This window comes from Lichenostomus cassidix, chromosome 20 (assembly GCF_008360975.1).
Source record: "Lichenostomus cassidix isolate B80296 chromosome 20, HeHo_3.0, whole genome shotgun sequence".
In the NCBI taxonomy this organism is placed as follows: domain Eukaryota; kingdom Metazoa; phylum Chordata; class Aves; order Passeriformes; family Meliphagidae; genus Lichenostomus; species Lichenostomus cassidix.
The window spans coordinates 4,727,048-4,747,836 of NC_139500.1; the positions used below are offsets into that span (position 1 = coordinate 4,727,048).

Below are 20,789 nucleotides of genomic sequence, written 5' to 3' on the forward strand. Positions count from 1 at the left end.
CCACCAGGTCTGACAGTGCCAAGGTAAGGCAAGAACTCTTGTTAATTAGGAAATCAACCTCATGGCAGCTACACACTCCCAAATTAGGTGCATACAGAAGGGGTAAAGGTTTAAATCCCCAGCATGGGCTTGCCCGGAGCTCCCCTAGGAGATGTGAGCTGAGCAGGGCTGGAGCAAAGTCACAGAACCAAGGCAGCTGTCACCTCACCTGCAATGGTATGCCACTGCCCATCACAGAGAGTTGGGCACGTCACCGATGTGGAGAACTCGTCAGCCCCAGCATTCACTCTCACAGTGACCTGGGGTGAGACAAACCCATCAGAGCCTGGAGAGCTGAGAGGGACAGGCAGGAGACACCTGCTGCTTCTGAAAAGCTGTGGGGAAGCCACCCTCCCAAGTACCTTGGTCTCCTCCATGTAGAGCAGGAGATGGTGGCTTCTCCTCGTGCTGACGTGGAAGATGAGGCCAGAGGCACTGCGGGGACGGACCTCCAGTGTCACCTCCAAGTCCTGCTCAGTCATCACTGCCTCAGCTGGAAGTGAAATGCCACTGGTGAGGAGAGGAACACGGGGATTCCCATGGACTGTGTTTCTCCCAGTCCCAGACTGCTGTGGGGTACCTAAGGTGATGGACCCGCCATCTGCAGCGAAGAAGACCCCACTCTCCAGTGTGCCCTCATAGCATGGTGTCACCCCAAAGGTGCGTGAGGGGGGACCCAGGGGCCTCCCGTCCAGCTGTGGGTTCCTCAGGCAGCCATCGAAGCTGGAGGCTGATGCAGCCTGTGGAGAGAGGCCATGGGACTGAGCACAGATGGGACAAAAGCTGGGAGGCACAAGGTGATGCCATGAGACTGGGAACAAACAGAGGGTGATGCCACAGGACTGCCAAGCTCTTACCGGTATGTGAGCCTTGGCTTTTCCAGCTGGGACTCCCCCAACATACAAGGGGGTCTGGGCCACAAAGAGCCCTGGGGTGGCTACTGCAGCATCCTGTGCTCGCAGCCCATCGATGACCAGCTGGGCCCGGCTCTGGTCTCTGCTGAAGAACACCTGCAAGGGGCAAAGGTCAGTGCCAAGACTAGGGACTTCCCAGGTCAGGAGGAGCCCCAGGGCTGTGCCCAGGGACAGGAGGCCTCAGCTCAGAGATTCAGCCAGCCCTGGCTGTGTTCTCACTGTCCCCTTTGCTCCCCTGGGACTGCAGGTGTCCTGTGTGCTACCAGGAATCGATGCCCAGAGAAGGGCTGCACTGAACCAACACCTGCAGGTGCACCAATGTGGTTTGGGGACGTCCTGCTGAGCCCTGAGCCCTGCTCACCGTGTGCCACCGCCGGTCGCGGTACTTGTCCTTGCTGCGGATGCGCAGCCGGCGCCGGCCGATGTCCACCAGGAACACAAAGCGCCCGTTGGACACAAAGAGAGCCATGGAGGAACCCTGCTCACCCGCCACGTAGAAGAGAAGCCCACTGGAGGAATTCAGCTTCACCTCCAAGGAGAAATGGGACCTGCAAGGACAGAGGGTGATGGGAACACCTGGCTCTTGCAGAGCTGCAAGGCACACGCAATTCCAAGCCACGATCCCAGGGCCAAGCTTGCGTGGGGTGGGCATTGGGCAAGGCTCACCTCCACCCAAAGGAGGCTGGGATCTCATCAAACTCCCAGCGGCTGCTCGGGGCTCCCCCGAAGCGGAAGGTGCCCCTGGCTGCATGGGGCTGGGGCTGCAGCTGGCACAGCCCATCCTGGTCGTGGCGGCGTCCCTTGGGCGCAGGCTTACCTGGCACCTACACAACATGCACAGAGGAATGGAGTGAGGGGAGCACCCCTCCCTGCCAACAGGAAAGCTCAGTGCGGCATCTGAGCAGGGTGAGGAGGGGGTGTGGGGTGTTCTGGCAGCAGGTGGTACCTTGGGTTTCCGCCTGTCCTTCTTCGGAGTGACTCTCAGCTGCTGCGGCTGCTCGCCCAAGGGACAGCTCATGGTGACATTGATGCCCTCCACATTCTGCTGCAGGTCCACCACCATCTGTGGCTCTGACAACCTACACACGGGGAGAAGCGGTCCCCGTCACCACCCCAGCTGGGAGGTGGGATGGGGCTGAGCCCTGCTGTCTGAAGTGGCACGGATGTGCTCACCGCTTGACGAAGACATTCCCGATGCAGCCGGTGAGGTTGCTGAGAGCACCTGGATCTGCTGAGCCACCCAGCTGGAAGAGACGACGTCCATCCTGCCGCCGCTGCCGCCTGCTGGGCCTGGGGCTTGTCGTGGTGTCCTGGAGCTCATCGTCCACGTACAGCCGGACCCTGGGGGTGGCAGTGGGGGTCAGCAGGTCCCCGTGGCTGTTTGCCCCCCAGCAGCACAGCAGCAGGACACTCACCCACGGGCATCGCTGTAGAAAGCCACGTAGTGAGCCCTGCCATCCGCATAGGCACTGTCAGTGGTGACTTCACTTCCCAGCAGGTTCAAGGCCAGCTGGCCTCTCTGGAGGGACACCTGGCACGTCCCCTCCTGCAGAAAGCATCACCCAGCAGCTCAGCAGCCGAACACCAAGGAAGAGCCCACCTCCCCATTGCCCTCCAGGAGCTCAGGGTGCAGATCTCACTGCAGATTCACACCCTGGCCCCACCAAATCCCTTCTTTCCCAAGGAGAAGCAGCACCCTCCCCAGCAGCCCCACTGCTGGGATACCCAGGGGTCCCATGAGTGCCCACCTGGGTGGAGTGGTGGTAGAGCAGCCCCTCACGCTGGCTTGTCTGGAAGCTGAAGCCACTGTAGAACTCCCGCAGCCCTGGCACATCCGTCAGAGCCAGGGTGAGGTAGCCATGGCCATGGAGGCTGACTGAGCGGGCAATCTGTGAAGGACAGCATGGTGGCCATGTGAGAGCCTGGCCCTGGCATTGCTGGGTGCTGGGAGGTGACTGAGGAGCTCTGCTCCTCGCTGGGTCTGGCTGGTGCCATGGCCAACCATGTGGGGCAAGCACTTCACCATGACCCCTCCACACCGCAGGCTTGAGGGTTTATGCTTGTTTCTGTGTGAATGAGGGGATAGGGGGCTTTTCCTGGGGATTCTGCGCTCTCTTTCCCTGACAGACCCTTCCCCCAGCGTGCTGGCCAGGTTGCCAGGGCTCTGTGCTCACCAGGAGGTCCGAGGTGCACCCATAGCTGACGCCCACGGTGTTCATGCGCTTCAGGTCGACGTATTTGCCAAGCGCCTTCAAGCCCTTCATGCAGCCCCGGATTGGTCCACCCGTGGGGAAGAGAGCTTTCAAGCTGCAGGAGAAGCAAGCAGTGTTAACAAGGACAGCCCTAGGCAAGACACTGCCCTGGGGAGAATTTGGCCCTGCAGCTCTTCAGGCAGTGCCTGGGGAAGAACCGTGATGGTCACCTCCAGTGCCAAGGCTGCTCCAAAGTACCCAGCAGGGCAAAGGACAACTTGGTGACACCCACCACCACCCCACCCCTCATCAGAGATGGAAAAGTTATCATCCTTAAAAGCTCAGGATGATGGAGAGAGAGAGGGAATCTTCCCCCAGAGTTTCAGCAGGGCTCCAACAGCCCTGGGTGTGCCTGAGAAAGGGCCAGGGCCACCACCAGGGACTCTGGAGGGGAACGTGCTGACTGTCCCACCCCACTGCAGGCTGGACCCACCTGGGGGGCAGCACAGCTGGGGGCACACCCCCCAAATAGTAGGAGACAGCGTTTTCCAAGGAGTTCTCCTGCTCCACCACAAAGATGGTGAGGCGCTCCACCCGCACCAGGATGCGCTTCTTGTTATTCATTTTGAGGAGGAAAATCTGGATCTGGAAACAGAGGAGAGAAATGATCTGTCAGTCTGGGGCAGTTAGGTCCATCCCAAAGAGCAGGACAAGGTGTCTAGTTAATGGCTCAAGTCACAGAACTTCTCACAGCTCTTGCCCCCTCAAAAACAAGGGTCTGTGTGTCTCCCCACCCCAGATGAGGAGCCCTCTCTCCAAGTGAGCCCTGTTCCCTCTTACCGCTTTGTTTGTGGCACTGCTGATGGTGAGGGAGGAGGAGTTGCTTGGTTTTGCCATCTCCAGGCCAGAGCTGAAGTCATAGTAAAGCGCCAGCTTCCCATCCCGGATGGCCAGACACAGGAACTGACCCTGGGGGAGGCAGGATGGACACTCAGCAGGTGTCCAGGATGCAGCCATGGCATTGAGCCCACCTGCCCTTTAGCACTGGTGGGAGCAGGTCCCACTTCCAGTGCCCTGGTCACAGTTATTTGCTGAGGCCCAGGGACAACACTGGGAGCTGGAAATCCTCCTTGCAGCACTGCCTGTCCCAGTGAGCCCTGGCCCAGCTTGGAGGGTCTGGGAGAGCCCCTCCAGCACCAGCCAAACGACTGCTGTGAGGTTTGGCTCCAGAGCCCTCCTCTTCCCAGTGTCCTGAACTGGCATGGCTGCAAGCAGGCCTGGAATAGCTCCAGCTGACCCACGGAGGGATGAAGGCTCCCCAGGGGAGCAAGCACCTGCCTCGTTCTCCAGGAAGAAGATGATGCCGTTGTAGGAGACCACGCGGATCTCCTGCTCGAAGCGCTTGGTTGTGCCAAACTGGCTCTCAAACTTGATCTCCGCATAGCCAGTGCCGTCAAAGTAGGAGCCATCAGTCAGCCAGGGGTCTCCCGTGGATTTGGACCTGAGACACACAACAGTCATCAATCCCAAGCTGTTTGCCATGCCCTGGAGCAGCTGAGGACATCAGCCCTGCAGCAGGGCTGCTCCTGGCCCGAGGACTGTGCCCACCTGGCGCAGGGTTTCTCAGCAGCAGTGTCCAGCTCGAAGGTGTGCTGGAAGTTGTACAGGCTGACCACCTCCTCGTTGAGCGTGTCCAGCTCCAGGCACCCGCGGTAGTTGGGATAGCGCAAAGCAGGAGGCGGCTGGGAATGAAACCCAACAGTTAAACAAGTTCTCCCTCCTGTAAGAACCTCCAAAGGCATCGCTGATACCTCCCAAAACCCGCTCCCCATCCCTGCTGTCTCACCGTGAAGCTGGAGGGGTAGCCACCCACGTAGAAGACCACATTGCGTGGGTCGAGGTTGAGCAGCCCCTGCTCTCCCTTGGCCACGCTGTCTCCCTTGATCTCGTGCACCCTCTGCCTCTCCACGATCACTGACATGTGCCCATACTGCAGGATCCTGCAGCGGGGAGGGATGGTCAGCACCAGGGGAGACCCCCAAAGAGGAGCAAACCCTGCCCTCCCTGAGCAAAGGCCCTACCTGTTGATGCTGATGGTGACAAACTGCTCTCCAATGTCCTCGTCGACGCTCAGGGAGGTTGGTTCCTCGTCTCCCAGTTTGTAGATCCAATGCACTCTGCGGTCCTTGAGCACGATGCCCAGGTAGTCTCCAGTGGCCTGAACTCAGGGAGAGACAAGGCCACATGTTGGCATCTGGGACAGGCAGGAGCTCTCCCTGATGCTCTCAGGGCTGCACTGGAAAAACACCCCTTATCCCACTCCCCACCCAGGCTGAAGGCTGCATCCAGAGGCTGTTTGTGTTCCCCACAAAGATAGTCAGGGAGGAGGTGAGGGACTGACTTCCAGGAATGATTCCTCATTGATGCAACGAGGGCTCTCTCCACCCTCTGGCCCCATCTCACCTCCTGGCTGCCCAGGTACAACACGAACCGCCCCTCCTCTGCCTCGTCCTGCCGGCTCCTGGGCTCAGGGTTTTGGATGTAGAATTTGAGGGATGTGTAGGCTGCCAAATCCTGCAGATTGCTGGGCATCCTGACCTGCACCCCTGAGCTGCCATTGAACTTCATGGGCACTTTCACCTGTAGGGAGAGAAATCCAGCCCTGTGGCACCGAACCTGCTGCTGCCACCCGTCTGGTCACCGCCAGTTCCACCAAACCCCATGAGAAAGGGACTCTGCCTGGTGGCCCCAGACACCCTCCCCTTTGCATGGCACCCTCAGGTAAGCCCTCCTCCACCCCAGCACACCATGCCCAGCCCTCACCCTCCCCTGAGCCCACCTTGCTGGCGGCGTTCCTCGCCTGCGTGATGAGCTGCCGGATCCGTACGATGTTCTCCGACACAGTGGCGTTTTTGTTCCTCCTGTTCTCCAGGCTGCTCAGCTTCTCCAGCAGCAGGGGGATAGTGCTCTCCAGGCTGGACACTGGGGTTGAAGAGGAGCCAGCAGTTTTGGAGGTTAGTGAGGAAGGGAAATGTGAAGCACAGGCAGTTTGAGACATGCAAGCTCCTGCAGTAAAGCTATAGGTGATATAGGCATTGCAGGGAGAGGGGAAAAAAAGAAGATAAGGGCCAGAACTTAAAGCATCCAGTATTGGCTGCTACCTCCCTCTGCTCTTGACCTGGAACTGCAAAGCAGAGCTTGCAAAAACACACAGGATATTTGTGCATGCACTGGTCAGGCCAGACTTAACCCTGGCAGCCCACCAGGTTCAGCACTCACCAGATTTCCTGGCATCCTGGACTGCCTGGTTCAGGTCTTCACTCCTGAGGCCTCCATACTGGTCTTTCCACTCATCCAGGTTCTTCTTCATGCTGCTCAGGGTATCCTCCACTCTGGCAGCTGTTTCATTGGCCTCGGCAGCAGCTGCTTTGGCATTCTGGATTGTGTCCTTCGTGTCCTCTGCAAAGAAAGAAATCTCTGAGATGGCCAGGAGCAGGAAGGAAGCACCCTTGGGTCACAGTTGGTGCACGAAGAAGGGAGCAGAGAGAATCAGTCCAGCTACCCCAGAACAAACCTTGCTCCCTGCCCAGCATGTCCTGCACAGACTGGAGCTGGGTCAGGAGCCGCTCCTTCCTCGCACGGAGGTCAGCCAGCTTGTCCTTTGCTGTCTGCAGACTGCCTTTAATAGCTGCAATTAAAGACATGCACATGCTGTTTGTTGGAGCTCAGTCTGGCCAGAGGGATGTCACACCCTGCGAGGAGCCTCTCTCACCCCCGTTGAGTTTGCTCTGCTGTCTCCTCGCAGACTCCTCCAGGCTGCTGCTGTTCCTCTTCAGTGTTCTAGAGACAGCCCCGAGGTTTTCTGATATGACATTCTGTGAAATAAACATGGGGCTCTGAGAGGAATTCAAGGCTCTGACTACACACAAAAATGCTCTTTCAGGCAACTGCAGCGGGGTGTAACAGGGAGAGCCAAACACAGTCTGGCCCCAGCCATGGCAGACTCTGCTCTGGCACAGAGCACAGTGCCCACGTGTCAGAGGGAAGGGAGTTTGGTTTTTGCTCATCTTCACAGGGCTCCCCACAGCACATACCATCAGGGCCTCGCTGGCTGCCTCATCAGCATCGTGGGCTGCCTGCTCTGCTTTCCTCACAGCTTCAATGATGCTGGCATAGGCATTGGAAGCATCAACCGCCCGCTGGATAAAGCCATCCTGGTTTGTGTCCTGGATAATGCTGTGTTGGAAGATGAAGCCATCAAGTCCATGGAGAACACTCAGACTCTTACCCCCATACCCCACAGCCAAACCCCTTTGGGCTCCTCAACACAATGTGCACTCCAGCATAAAACTTTGGAAGTGACACCCTGCTGTTCCCTGCCATGGTGGGGCTGCAGTTTCCCATTCCCAGCACGACTAGTGAGGGTCAGGACTGGTGCCTCACCCAGACAGGTTCCTTGCCAGCTCATCCAGGAGCCGGGCATGCTCCTCTGCCTGCTCCACGATGGGGATCTTGCTGCTGGCCGGGGAGAACTTCTTGACCCGCTCGGTCAGGGGCAGCTTGGCCCCATCCAGCAGCGCCGCCAGCTTCTCGTAGGCCTGCAAGGACACTGTCACTGCTGAGAAATGCCACCCCTCACCCTCAGCCTGTGCCAGAGTGCCTCTGCCACTCACCTCCTTTGCACGCTCCATCTTCTGCAGGAAGTCAGAGACCTGGGCAAGGGCGTCCTTGGCCATCTGCAGGGTCTCCTGCACCAGCGTGTGCTGCTTTTGGAGCTCCTGGCTCTTTTGCTGGACACAAAGACCTAAGGTTAGGGACCAGCAGGGCTGGAACACCCCCTGTCACTGCATGGCCACTGGTGAAAAGTCTACCTGACTCTCCTCCAGGTTGTTTCGGTTGAGGCTGTTCAAGTCCTCTGTCTGCCTGGTTTTGTTGACAGCCTCGTTGAGGGCATCACGCAGATCCATGAGCTGGGAGCTGTGCTGATCCAGCTGCTCCTGGATGCTGCTCACCAGGTCCTGGTTGGACTGCCAGCGGGCGTGCAGCTCGCTCTTCACCCGATGCAGCACTGGGGAGGGAGGGAGGCATGAAAACTGTTGCTGACTCCTCTTCCTGTGCTAAACAGGCTCTTTCTGTGCTTAACTGCCTTAAAGCCTGGTTCTGGTCTCACTTGGGCCAATAGTGACCTTGTCCATCCCTCCCTCCTTTTCAGCCTAAATAGCACAGGGTCTGTCCAACATTGTCTCCAAACCCGCAGTGCTGGTGAGAGGGATGGGATCTCTTTCAGAGAGACACACAGCCATGCCTGAAAGGCTCCAGATGATGGAGAAACCCCCCTGAGGCCTTGATTACTTCTGCTGTGAAAAATTACTTATTTCCAACAAGAGCCGGTTTATAATTCCAGCTTTCAGCTGCTGAGTTATATTTTGCCAGGGCCTGGTAATCAGAAATGCTCTCTTCCTGCAGTGCCAGTGTGCCTGGTTGGGCTCACTGCTCTCACTCCTGCAAGGATGCCCTCAGGACAGCAGAGCTGCTGTAGGTGCAGGCTGCTGGTTGTGACTCTGAAGCCCTCTCTGGGGACAGCAAATAGGAAGAAATGTGGTGTGATTTATTCATGTTCACATCTGAATACATCACGTAACAATGGTGATTCCTGATTCTAAGTGTTGTCATTTTGGGTCATCAAACAGAACTACCCAGTTAGCTCTTCTCTGAAATTTGCCTTAAAAGAACCACAAATGATCCCACTGGAGTGTCAGAGGACTCTGAAACTCCTCTAAAACTTGTTGGGGGTGCCTGGCTCTTGCAGCACTTTGTGAACGTGCCCATGATGTGCAGTGTCTGCGTGGGCTCCAAGCCAGGAGCAGCCAGACCCAGCAGGATCTGGGCAGCCCTGTCCTGTGCCACCGAGCTGGACTCACACTTCCGAGCCTCCTCGTGCTCACGCCTCGCCAGCTCCTCCTGGGCTCCCAGGCTCCTCTCCCTCATCTCCCTCAGCATCCTTTCCACCTCGGCCACCTTCTGCCGGAACTCTTCGCCGGACGTGGTGCTGGCGTTGGCTGCCCCAAACCTGTCCATCTGCCGCAGCAGCTCTGCAGAGAAAACCCACAGCCCCTGTCAGCACTGACCAAAGCAGGGCCTCCACAACCCCCTGAGGTTTTTCACCTCCCAAACCACACACAGCTTTCAGGCAGCACTCAGACAACAAATTCCTTGAGATCACCCAGAGGCACTGCCTCATGTTTCTGCCTATTTGGCCACTACCAGTAACATGTGTTATATCCCAAGTGTCTTTCTGTCGCTTCACCTCCTCTCCCAGATCCAGGCACTCTGTTTTGCTCACTCTCTCCAGAGGCTGCATTGCAGATTGGCCGTATTTTACACATTTTAATAAGATTTGTGCAAATTTAGTGTGTTTTTCCCAGATTTGTGTTTAGCCAAGCAGCCAAGACTCACAATAAGCGTGGTCAGAGTACAAGCTGAGATTCTGCAGGAATCTCTATTTAGTTTGTATTTTCCCTTGTTCTCTCTATGGCTTTTTCTAGGCAATGCAGTACTTGGCAGTAGTTGAAACCAAGAGAATGGCGTATCACAGACCAAAAATCCTGAAATAAAGACCCTTCTTTACATACCTGCAATGCCCCTCTGGATGCTTTGGATGTGCAGCAGGAGCTGTTCCCCTCTCTGGTAGGTGTCCCTCGTGTGCTGCTCAACACGGGTTGCTTCTCTCTGAGTCATGGTCATCTGCAACAAAAACACTCAAGTCTGAGATGACACTTTATGTGATTTGTCAGTGGGACTGTTGCTCCCAAAAGGCACACAAGGTTTGGGAATGTGTAGCTTTTGAGGTCCAGCCTGCCCTGTGCTGCTCTTCCTACAAAGCATTTAAGGATGATTTTATATAGCACCTTCAGAGAAGCACAAGCAATAAATGCAGCTCCAATGCAACAGGCTCTGGGTGCTGAAACAAGCCCAACATCACAGAGAACAGCACTGCTCTGTGCCCTTAACAGAGGATAAAACCCAAATCCTGGAGCCAGGCACACCTGTGTCCTGATCAGGGCATGAGAAGAGACAGAGGGCTGCAGTCTGGCTGTTCGGTATACACAGGGGCAGTTTGTCCTTGCAGCTGTCTGGGGAAGTGTGTCATCAAGTAGAGATTTTTCCCTCTCACTCAGATTAGGAGCAGGCAGTTTACAAATCCAATCAAGTGAGATCAAATCTTGCTCAGTTTGTAAGTTCTCTGAAGACACAACTGCTGCTTTTTAGACTGGATATAGACTGCATCCATGATGGACCCAGATGTTTTATGTTCCTTACTTGTACACTCCTTCTAAAAATGATATTTGACTGAATTTATTTTTTCTGCTTAAAGTTGGAGCCATCTCAAAAGCAAACAGTAAATCCAGAAAAGCTATCAATATCATGAGATGTTTAACAGCTCTCCAAGGGAGGAAAGCAGGTAATCCAGCTTGAGCATCTAAAACTGCAACTTAGTACTGGTTGAGCAGGAGATCCAACCTGCCTGAGCTAGGCTCCTGACAGCCTTCAAAGCCCTCATTTTGGTAAAAGGGGGACTTGTGCTCTGGCAAAGAAAGATGGAGAAATACCCTACTTTGTGCTGCAGCGCATTCAGGTCCTGTGTGAGATCCATGTTCTCATCCTCCAGCTCGTCAGCCCTTTGCCTGACCCTGCTCATGGCTCTGTGGTACTCACGGAGCTGGTTCTGGGGGGAGAAAAAGAGACTGAATCAGGCCAACAGGCCAGGAAACACGGGCACAAAGTGATGTTAACCCTTCCACGTACAGCAATGGTCATTATGGTGCTGTTGAGGCCATGCAGGCGAGCCCAGGCGATGGAGCTGACGTTGAGGGTGACCAGCTGGCCGCGGATGGACGGGAAGGAACTTTCAATGCTCTGCAGGTCCTCCAGCAGGAGCAGGACACAGCTGTCACACACTGCAGGGGAGCACAGCAGTCAGCACAGGCCCTCTCCAGGGCTCCCCTCACCTCTTTCCCCAGGACTGAGGGACACAGACCTTCACACTTCATGCTGTCAGGGCCGTTGGCCACCAAGATCTCATGCTCGCGCACACAGACGTCACACTGCTTCCCCGTGAGCCCATTGGGGCACGTGCACTCCCCGGTGCGTGGGTCACAGGAGCCCCCTCTGCACTTGCACTCTGCAGGGCCGAGCAACAGGGAATCAGTTTGTGCTTTTACCCCTCCAAACAGAGGGGAAGGAGTGGTGTTAGTCCAGCTGAGCTCATCCACACGCCACAGCCGGGGGTTTCCCGTGCAACCCAGCGCTGTGCACAACCCCTCACACTCAGACAGCTGTTCTCCACCTTCAACAACTGGACCAGCACCACAGCCCTGTCCCCCTACCCCTTGGTGGGACCCCACACTCACTCTGGCAGCCGCCCTGGCCGAAGCCCCAGTAGCCCGGGGCGCACTGGTGGCAGCGCGAGCCGCTGACACCGGGCAGGCAGCTGCACTGTCCACTCTGCTCGTGGCACGCACTCCCCACGGCGCCCACGTCGCAGTCACACCTCCGGCAGCCCGAGCAGCCCTCGAAGCCGTAGTATCCCTCCTAGGGAAAAGCAGGACAGGGTTGCCCTATTCAGCAAGAGGGGCAGAGACGTGGGACCCCAGCCTCCCTTTCTAGGAGTGTTTTGAGCACCACAGAACTCAGAGCAACATGGTAAAGAGGTGGAGCTGCAGTGAGAGCCCAGACACATCAAGTCACTGCCCTGTGAACCTGTCCTTGCCCAAGCTGGATGCATTCAGGAAAATGAGGTTTCCCACAGTTTCCCAAATGATGCCACATAACTGGAATGCTGCCTCCACCCTCATTGCACAGGTGACCCTCACCTCGCAGCGGTCACAGTACTGGCCTGTCACTCCAGTCTTGCAGAAGCACTGGCCAGTCCGTGGATGGCAGGACTCAGTCCCACACGGTGAACAGTTGCACTCTGCCAGGGAAAAATACATCCAGTATTACACCGAAGAGCCTGGCAGCCACTCACAACACTTATTGCCAACAGGGAATCCTATTTCTTCCTTATCTATCAGCCAAAGCAAAGACAGAGGCTCTTTCCTCTTGCATTTGCTCCTCACAACTTACTCCCTTTTGCAAGCTGCAGTTGAGCTACTGCTCCTCAGAGGGAGAGAAGTAGTGCTGGGAATGGGCTGTGCAAGCCCCTGCTCCTGAGGCAGCACCAGCACTGCTGCTGTAGCTGCTGCTTGTGGCAAGACTCTTCCAGCCCGGGTGCAGTTTGACAGCTTGCACTTGTGGGCAGACTGGGAGTAGGAAGTTGTGATGCTGAAGGGCAGAGGTTTTTTTTCACAGCATCAATTATGTTGGAAAAGACCTCTGAGATCATCGAGTCCAACCTATAACCCAACACCACCACATCAACTTCCTCATTATCAACTTTACAGGATGCTGCAATGTGCACAGTCAACTCACTGAGGCCACACAGCCTGGCTAAGGGGCTAAACACGTCCACAGTCTGTCTGTCCACCCTCCCCTTGCCCCACTCACGTGTGCAGTTCTTGGCCACCACGGCGTCTCCATAGTAGCCAGGTGCGCAGAGCTCGCAGTGCGCGCCGGCCGTGTGGAGCATGCAGCCCGAGCAGGCTCCTGTCAGTGAGTCACAGCTGCTGAACAGCATGTTGGGATCCGTGTTCCCACTGCAGTCACAGGGCTGGCACGAGCTGCCAATCACCAGGGGATTGCCGTAGTATCCTGGGGCACACCTGGAGAAATACAGCGAGTTGCGACAGGGTGAGGATCCTGCAGCTCGTGGCTGCTCCGTGCGCTGGAGTTGCACAACTGGAACAGAGTGAGCATCCAACACCTGTAGCTGCTGCAACCCTCAGGGATCTCAAAGCACCTTGTGTTTTGCCTCGTGATACCTCAGAAAGGTGCCTGTATCACAGGCTGCAAGTCAAGGCAAAGCACAGATAAGTTATGCACCCACAGTAACAGAATTTCAGGAGCTGGGCATTTGCAGGCTGGAAAGGACTGAAGGAAATGCTGCCAGAACAAAGCACACGGGGCAGAGCCAACTATTTCTGCTACAGCCCTTAAGGGGACAACTTCTCCTCTGCCCCAGCAGTGGCTGCACAGGGTTACTGTGGTGTCTGAGACCCCCATCCATGGGTGCCACTCCCCTTACCGCTCACAGTTGGGTCCAGCGTAGCCCGGCTTGCAGAGGCACTGCATGTTGGAACCCTTGTGGACACAACCAACAGCAAAACTGAAACGAGAAGGGTGACACAGGGAGGTGCAGTTACCCCTGATGTGGTGCCAGGGGAGCTGATCACTCATTGTGGGCTGTTGGGGCCTTGGGCAAGAGGCTGTGGGCATGGTTTGGGCACCAGGCTGGCATCAGGACACCTGCCCTGGTGGGGCACAGAGTGGTTCCCAGTGGTTAAACAGTGAGGCCCAAGAGGTAATCCCATCCTGGGGTTCTTACTTGTTGGAGGCAACTGAAAGAGGGCATGGACACCCAACACACTGCAGGGGTTCCTGGGCAGAGGGATTGCCCACATAGCCATCCTTGCATCGCTCACAGTGGTCTCCTTCTGTGTTGTGCTGGCAGCTCTGCAAGGAAAAGGCAAGCTGTGGGATCAGCACTCACAACAAGAAATGATGGCTGCTCTAAAACCTCCTCATCAGGATGCCCCAGTCCTTCCTCTATCCCAGAACCTTGCACCCTAAGCTGACCCTGAGCAGGGTCACCACTGAAACAGTGCAGCCAATGCTCTGACTCAGGCATGGTCCTGCTGGCCCAGTTAACATGTGAAGAGCTTTGGAATCACAAGCTGCAGACCTCATAACTCCAAAATACCACGCTGCTCCACTGTTTACTTACAAGGCATATCCCAGAGCCTGGGAGGCACTGATCTGAGTGGCCATTGCAATGGCAGGGGATGCATTTTCCCAGGAAGAGCCCCTTGGTGTCCCTGTAGTAACCTGGAGCACATTCCTGAGGGGACAGAAAAAGGCAGCGATTTGAAAAACAGCCTGATACTTTTGGGAAAAGCAAAGAAAATGAATTAGTTTCCATGACAGAATTCCCATAGGGTTGTGCTCATGGAGAAGAGATTAAAAGCTATGATGGAGATTTTTCAGTGCAGTTCCTTCCTGCTCCTTGTCACCAGGAGAAAACTGGCCAGACAGAAGAACCTATTCCAAAGTACTGCAACACCGGAATGATTTCCCCATTATGCCCCTTCCAAGAAGAAAACTACTGCATTTTTCCCAAGTGCATGGAGCTGTAGTGGGGAAATGTTCCTTCCTTTGGAACACCCTGAGCTGTCATTTCAACTGAAGCTGTCAGCAGTCAGTTTGGAGGCTGCTTGTACCTTGGCACCACTGCTTTGCACAGCTGTCATCCACACCAAGCACGAGACCCAAAATGTCACTGTCTGACTCCCCTGTGACTGGAACAGCACATCCACTTGTCCCTCACCTGGCAGGAGTCTCCCTGGTAGTTGGCTGGGCAGAAGCACAGCTCCACATTGCTGGCACGGACACCTGTGGCTGTGTCTGTTGCCATCTCCAGCACCACACGGCGCAGGGACACGGAGGAAGAGAGCTGGGAGAAGAGTGCCCGGATCTGCAGCTGCTCCAGGTTTGCCAGCACCATCATGAGCTCCTCTCTGGACACAGGGTTGTGTGTTTCTGTGTGCCTGAAGTTACCCTGGTGGGAGAAAAACCTGACATTACTGGCAGGAAGCAAAGGCACCTGAATATCCAGCCCAGCCTCTAACTACCTGTTGCTGGAATGTCCTTTGTACAGGTGAAACAGCCCTAAAATGCTGAGCTCAAAGCAATTTCCGCTCTCTCTGCATGAAGTCTTGTTCTTCCCAGCAGCATCTGAGCACTTCACTTGTGTGTGTGAACTCACCTCCACCAGCTGCAGCCTGCCTTCATGTGCCTCCCCTGGGGACGGGTAGGCACTTTCCAGAAACATGATGCTCATCTGATTTCCCTGGGAAAAGCAAGGAAGACATCAGTTACCACCTCATCCTGCTCCTGCATTAGCAGGGGGCACAGGGGAATTTCTTGGGCTGCACCTTCAAGATGACATCTGGGCGTGACTCCATGGGAATGAACACGTCACCCCTCCGAGGGTTGGAGTGCAGCTCGTAGCGAAGGTGCCCTCCATAGGAGGAAACCTGAGGGACAGACAAACCCCAAAAGTTGCTGCAAGTTCACACCACTGAGACAAGACATAGATGTTTGCTCAATTGGAGTGTGGCAGTGCCTGCATGTCAGGCTGCTGGCACACATGTTGGTGGGGTCTGGGTGGTCCAGATGTCACTGTGCTCTTACCTGGTCCCCAAGGTAGGAACTGGGTGCAACCCAGTAGAGCTCCTGGTAGGCATCTGGGAGGTTTTTGAGGTCAGCAGTGATGAGCTGCTCCCGTGGGCTCAGAGCTGTTGGCACCTCATGGCGATCACTGCTCAGCAAGAGCCACCCGTTCATGTCGACAAACTGAGGGGGAAGAGCAACTGTGGGTCTTCTACTGGAGTTACAGAAAGTATCTGGGTGTTGATGCTCCAGAAGAACAGGTCCCAGAGCAGCAGAAAGGGGAAGAACAGGCTCACACCTCACATGCATCCTGATGAAGCCATTGGAAGGCTGATCATCACCCCCGCCCAGCACATGAGACCCCCAGAGACCAGGAAAAGGGGCTGAAAGCGGAGATGGGCACAGGGAGTCAAAGATAACCCTTCTCACAGTGTATCTTCGGTAGGCTTAAGACAGGACAGAGACCTGAGAGCAGCAAGGAGCCAGGTGGATGGGAACACACCTGACCTGCAGGCTCTGGTGTCCCCCAGCCCCTCTCACCTCAGCTCGGTGCTTCTCGGCGCTGCGGCAGCGATCGGTCGCACCGAAGCAAAAACACTTGGTGCAGCCCTTGGGGTTGGTGGCGTCCAAAGAAAATGTCCCCAGACGGCACTGGTCACACCTCACGCCCTCCACATTTTCCTGAAAGACAAGCAGCTTCTGTCAGCAGCTTCTCCCAAGGCCTCCGTGGAGGACAGGGACGGCTGTGTGAGTGATCAAAGCACAGTCATGTGATGCTGGAAGATGATAAAGCAGTCCGTGAGCAGGTTTGCTTGTACAGCCCCCATCAAACATTAAACTCGGCTGGAGAAAGCACTTGTGAGCCCTACAAAGAGGCTGGAGCAGGCAGCTCAGAAGCTGTTTTGAGTCACTCTGCTGTCATGGAGCCAGGAGCCAGTAGGGCTGAGAGCTCTACCTGCACCAGGCTCTGACACAGGGCTGGACTCAGACTGGCCATCTTCCCAGTGACAGCCCAAGAAATAAACCTTCATGGCCAGGAAGGATGAGGAGATGAGAGCTTTCCAGGCTGCTCTGAACCCAGCACCCTGTGGGGCAGGCTGGCTGCAGCTCCAGCACACAGGCACTCTCCTTCTCCAGCCCTGCTCTGTCTGGCACACTGGGCACACACTGCCAGACCAGGAGAGCCAAGCCAAGGAGAAAGGCACCACATGGAGGCGTGGAGGGACTGACCTTGCAGTGACACTGCCCCGTGACCGGGTCACACACGCTCGCTTCAGTGCCAGCCTGGTGGCAGTCACACCGCCGGCACTCGGGGTAGTGGAAGTAGCCAGGGGCACAGAGGTCACACTGCCGCCCGATGATGTTGGGCTTGCACCTGGGTGGACACAGGAGACAGAAGAGCTTTCAGAGCTTTCCCCAGCCCCATTCTGCACAGTCCCTCCCTTCAGCTCGCCAACGTGTCCCACCACTCCAGCAGGGCCCGGGGATGCTGCCAGATGTACCCAGCAGCAGGACAAGGCTCCCTCACCTGCACTGCCCACTGTCCACATCACAGCCTGGCTCTGTCAGCTCCTGCACGCCGGGCCGGGAGCAGTTGCAGTCCTCGCAGCCAATGAGGGGGTGGCAGCCAAAGGTTTGGGGCTCACAGACGACACACTCTGGCTTCAGGGTGTGTGGAGGGCAGATGCACTGCCCTGTCACCTCGTCACAGAGACGTGTCCCGCAGTCACAGGCTGCAAGGGGCAGAAAAGGGCTGGGTTTGGGGGAGCCAGATCCAGGAACCCACGGCGAGCATGGGGAATGGATACAGAGCTCAACTGCTCCGTGGGCAGCTGAGCTGTTTGCACACAAGCAGAGCCCTTATAGGGCTGGGAAAATGCAGCCATTTCCCCTATCAGCCTTGCAAGAGGCAAACCAGTGAGTGCTGGGAAGGCAGAACAGGACAGGAGAACTCACGCCTGCAGTTGGGGAAGCCCCAGTAGCCGGTGGCACAGCGGGAGCACTCGCGGCCGATGACGTTGGACTTGCAGGGACACTGGCCACCGAAGGGCTGGCACTGGCTGCTCCGTGCCCCAGCCTCGTGACAGCGGCAGGGCTGAGCCCCGTTGTTGTAGAAGAGGGACAGTGAGATGGCAGAATCACGGCAGAACCTCGAGGACGTGCTGGGGCTGCAGGGGAAGGCAGGAGGAGTCAGCGCTGCACATCCCCACAGCCTCCCCACCACCCCAAATCCAGCAGATCCAGAATATCCCAGAGCTATGGGTAGTTAGTAGAAGGGAGAGCCCTGTGACACCAAGATCCTCCAAATACACACATTTGGACAACAGAAGGAAAGCCTCAACCAGCCCCCTCCCTGCCCCACATGAAAGGAAGGGGGTGTTGCTCCCCGAGAAGTGTGCAGCCTACAGACAGCAGGCACCCAAAGCCAAGGATCTCACTTGATGTAGAAGCTGTTGATGCCACAGCTGCTGATGAAATCATAGGACTTGTCCAGGGGTTCCTCCTGCAGGTACTGGGAGGTGTAGCTGTCCTCAGGCACCACAAGGATGTAATCCTGCAAAGCAAGGGTGACCTGGGTGAGCCAAGTTCTCAGCTCAGACAGACAGATGCCATCCAAAGTGACTCCAAAGTCCAAAGGCAACTTTAACCTTTCACCACTTGCTGCGACAGAACATAACACACCAAGTACTGCAAAGACCAGGAGTCACCTCTCTATTGAGGTCTATCCATCAGGGTCCACCTAGCCTAATGCTCCATATTAGGAGTGGCCCAAGCTCACTGGACTAAAACCAGACAGAATACCCCTAGAGCACAGCACTGGCTGTGCTTCTGCAGGGAGGCAGTCATTGTCGTCTGAAATTTGCAGACACGAAGGCACCTGGGTTCCAATTCTGTCTTTCAGCCATTTATCCAAATTTTGCTGAATGTTCTAGTCCTGTTGCCTGAGTGCAACAAGGGCTACCTACTCCCATGATGAGGCCTGCCTGAACAAACAATATTATGCAGGTTTAAAAAATGGCTAGGGTAGGAATAAGGGTTATTCTGGATTATCACAAACTATGTATGTAGAAAAATAGCTTCAATTTCTGCCTTGTTTTGATATCAAAACCAGACAGAGAAGGGTAACTGTCATATACAGAAGCTGCCCCGGTGAATTCTGCCCTCAATCCCACACCACCAAGGTTGGAGATTACACCTTCCTAGGGTAGTGATGGTGGGAAACACTGCTGTGGTCACACAGTGACAATATTGAAGGAAAAACTCCCTGCTGAAGCCTGGCCCAGCATCCTCTGGGAGCTTCCTGGAGAGACACTCACCAGCCACAGCTGCTTGTCCTCTGGCACTCGAACAACCACAGTCAGCTCATTATCAGTAACATCCAGGATGATTTGGTCCTCAGAAACCACCAGGCTCCGGCACCCGTAGCCATGTGGGCAGAAATTCACATTGGTCTGACCTGAAAACACAACAAATGTGTTGGTGCCACATGTCCCTTGAGTCCCCAGCACAGCCTCGCTCAGTTTGGAAGGGATGAGTCAGTCTTGCTTCATTTTTGCCAGCCCTAAAGAACCCACAGTTATCCTCTGGCAGGGAAAACTTCCAGGGCTTCTGCCAACCAGCAGCTTCCCCAGGTCCTTGCCCTTCTCACCTTGCCAGATGCGCCCACCATTGATGAGCACTTCCACGGGGAAGGTGGGGTGGTTGGGCTGGTAGTAGTGCAGGATGAAGGCATAGCGTCCCAGGGTCTGGATCCTGCTGTTAAACACCACTGCAGCCTGCCCCAAAATGGGAGAACACAGACAAAAATTCATGTCTGACGCCTGCACTCACAGCTGGGATGTTTTTTTAATTATGGCAGGAATTTGTGCTCTTATTGCACAACTGCCAGGTGTTGAGAATTCGGTGAATCAAACTCCCCATGCCTCCAACACTCCCCCCTCTAATGGTGCCACCTGGAAAGCTTTTCCTGGGATCCCAGAGAACCAAACAGGGTTGGATGGAGCTAAGACAGGTGAGCCCACAGGAATTACAGGTTCAGAGACAAGTGTAAAGTCCAGATTAAATTCTGAAAATGCTAATTAATAAAGTTTCAAACAAAAACCAGCAAACCAGCCCAAGCCACACCCGTGCCCCTACCTGTGGGGACTGCAGGAGGATGAGCTCTGCTGTGGGGTCCATTGCTGTGGGAGGACGAGGAGCAGGCTCTACTGGGACCCCAGCTGGAGCCACATGGACAGCCTGAGCCAGGGGCACCTCTGGGGCCATGGGCAGAACCTGGGCTCCCTCCAAAATGATTGACTGAGAAAGCTTCAGGAACCTTGAGGGGATGCAGGAGCTGCTGAAAAACAAGGAGTAAACAGGGTGTGAGTATCTCCAAAAAGGAAAGACCTGACTCTCAGTCCATGCTCAGAGTACACAGGCAAGGAGCTCCACCTCAGCTAGAGATTTCTTTCTAGAGCATCAATAACTTTAAAAGGCTCCGAGCCTGAGGGAAGTGGAGGAAGCAAATGATTTTGGGAACAGCCCCATTCATGCTAAAGCCAAGGGGGACCCAAGACTCTCACCTGTTGGATGAGAAGGTGCCATGGACACTGATGCAGTGCACCTTGGGCTCGATGAGCTCCATGGTGAACTGTGCAGCAGGGATCAGGTACACTTTGTGCTGCACACGGGAGAGAGACACCTGGTTATGTGACAGCCACTGCCACTGGAGCCACAGCAGCCCCTGTGCCCACCAGCCATCGGGCAATTCAGCTAATGCATGGCAGCTCACACCTCTGTTTGCTACTCCTTATTCCTTGGCACAAGCCCTAAGGCATTTAGAATTTGCACATATTGATGGGATTTTTCTACCCCTGAATAAGCAACTGTGAATGCCTTGAAGATAAAAAAAGGAACTGCCCCACTGCTGCTTCTCCCCATCATCTCCCCATTATCTACTTCTAAACACCCCACTGACCATATTCTCCACTTGGACTGGTCATGACACAGACTAAGATCCAGTATCCAGTCCAAACAGGATTAGAAAACCCTTCTACAGGCTGGGTACCAATCCAGGCTTTCCTCCCTGTGACCTGTCAGCAGAGCTGCCCTCGGAGGGAGCCTTACCAGGAAGAAATCAGCCAGATCAGAGGTGAACCGAACAGTGGCCTCTGAGGTGAGTTCAAAAGTTGCCATTCGACTCTGGGAATCCACAGCAATCCCTCGACAAAGGAAACTGTAAGAGAAACACACATTTAAAGCCAGCCTTGAGCAGGGTCATGACCCATTTCTTGTCCTGACAGCTCTATGTCCTGAGGGGATTTACACAGAGTCC

General features: G+C 55.5%; 1 protein-coding gene across 3 annotated transcripts in view; it reads right to left on the bottom strand.

Moving 5' to 3' along the window:
* LAMA5 (laminin subunit alpha 5) overlaps positions 1-20,789 on the bottom strand; it is an 84,492-nt gene that overhangs the window by 2,072 nt on the left and 61,631 nt on the right. For 2 of the 3 annotated variants that reach the window (XM_085079395.1, XM_085079393.1), the window contains exons 28-78: positions 20,582-20,690; positions 20,038-20,135; positions 19,610-19,811; positions 19,122-19,248; positions 18,790-18,929; positions 17,911-18,026; positions 17,429-17,640; positions 17,001-17,205; positions 16,703-16,847; positions 16,013-16,153; positions 15,494-15,655; positions 15,235-15,336; positions 15,066-15,149; positions 14,628-14,858; positions 14,028-14,141; positions 13,629-13,756; positions 13,329-13,409; positions 12,692-12,906; positions 12,019-12,119; positions 11,557-11,737; positions 11,184-11,327; positions 10,952-11,103; positions 10,761-10,871; positions 9,778-9,889; positions 9,067-9,237; positions 8,017-8,213; positions 7,819-7,935; positions 7,589-7,743; positions 7,240-7,381; positions 6,918-7,020; positions 6,720-6,833; positions 6,425-6,604; positions 5,985-6,127; positions 5,609-5,785; positions 5,227-5,363; positions 4,992-5,145; positions 4,754-4,887; positions 4,484-4,646; positions 3,986-4,114; positions 3,639-3,790; positions 3,128-3,260; positions 2,702-2,842; positions 2,369-2,499; positions 2,127-2,294; positions 1,900-2,032; positions 1,620-1,777; positions 1,315-1,501; positions 897-1,049; positions 620-779; positions 402-532; positions 209-299 (exon numbers count right to left, since the gene is read on the bottom strand). In XM_085079395.1, coding sequence (XP_084935521.1) covers positions 209-299; positions 402-532; positions 620-779; positions 897-1,049; positions 1,315-1,501; positions 1,620-1,777; positions 1,900-2,032; positions 2,127-2,294; positions 2,369-2,499; positions 2,702-2,842; positions 3,128-3,260; positions 3,639-3,790; positions 3,986-4,114; positions 4,484-4,646; positions 4,754-4,887; positions 4,992-5,145; positions 5,227-5,363; positions 5,609-5,785; positions 5,985-6,127; positions 6,425-6,604; positions 6,720-6,833; positions 6,918-7,020; positions 7,240-7,381; positions 7,589-7,743; positions 7,819-7,935; positions 8,017-8,213; positions 9,067-9,237; positions 9,778-9,889; positions 10,761-10,871; positions 10,952-11,103; positions 11,184-11,327; positions 11,557-11,737; positions 12,019-12,119; positions 12,692-12,906; positions 13,329-13,409; positions 13,629-13,756; positions 14,028-14,141; positions 14,628-14,858; positions 15,066-15,149; positions 15,235-15,336; positions 15,494-15,655; positions 16,013-16,153; positions 16,703-16,847; positions 17,001-17,205; positions 17,429-17,640; positions 17,911-18,026; positions 18,790-18,929; positions 19,122-19,248; positions 19,610-19,811; positions 20,038-20,135; positions 20,582-20,690 — 7,367 coding nt within the window. The remainder of the gene's footprint in view (positions 1-208; positions 300-401; positions 533-619; positions 780-896; positions 1,050-1,314; positions 1,502-1,619; positions 1,778-1,899; positions 2,033-2,126; positions 2,295-2,368; positions 2,500-2,701; positions 2,843-3,127; positions 3,261-3,638; positions 3,791-3,985; positions 4,115-4,483; positions 4,647-4,753; positions 4,888-4,991; positions 5,146-5,226; positions 5,364-5,608; positions 5,786-5,984; positions 6,128-6,424; positions 6,605-6,719; positions 6,834-6,917; positions 7,021-7,239; positions 7,382-7,588; positions 7,744-7,818; positions 7,936-8,016; positions 8,214-9,066; positions 9,238-9,777; positions 9,890-10,760; positions 10,872-10,951; positions 11,104-11,183; positions 11,328-11,556; positions 11,738-12,018; positions 12,120-12,691; positions 12,907-13,328; positions 13,410-13,628; positions 13,757-14,027; positions 14,142-14,627; positions 14,859-15,065; positions 15,150-15,234; positions 15,337-15,493; positions 15,656-16,012; positions 16,154-16,702; positions 16,848-17,000; positions 17,206-17,428; positions 17,641-17,910; positions 18,027-18,789; positions 18,930-19,121; positions 19,249-19,609; positions 19,812-20,037; positions 20,136-20,581; positions 20,691-20,789) is intronic. The other variant, XM_085079394.1, reaches the window with a different exon arrangement.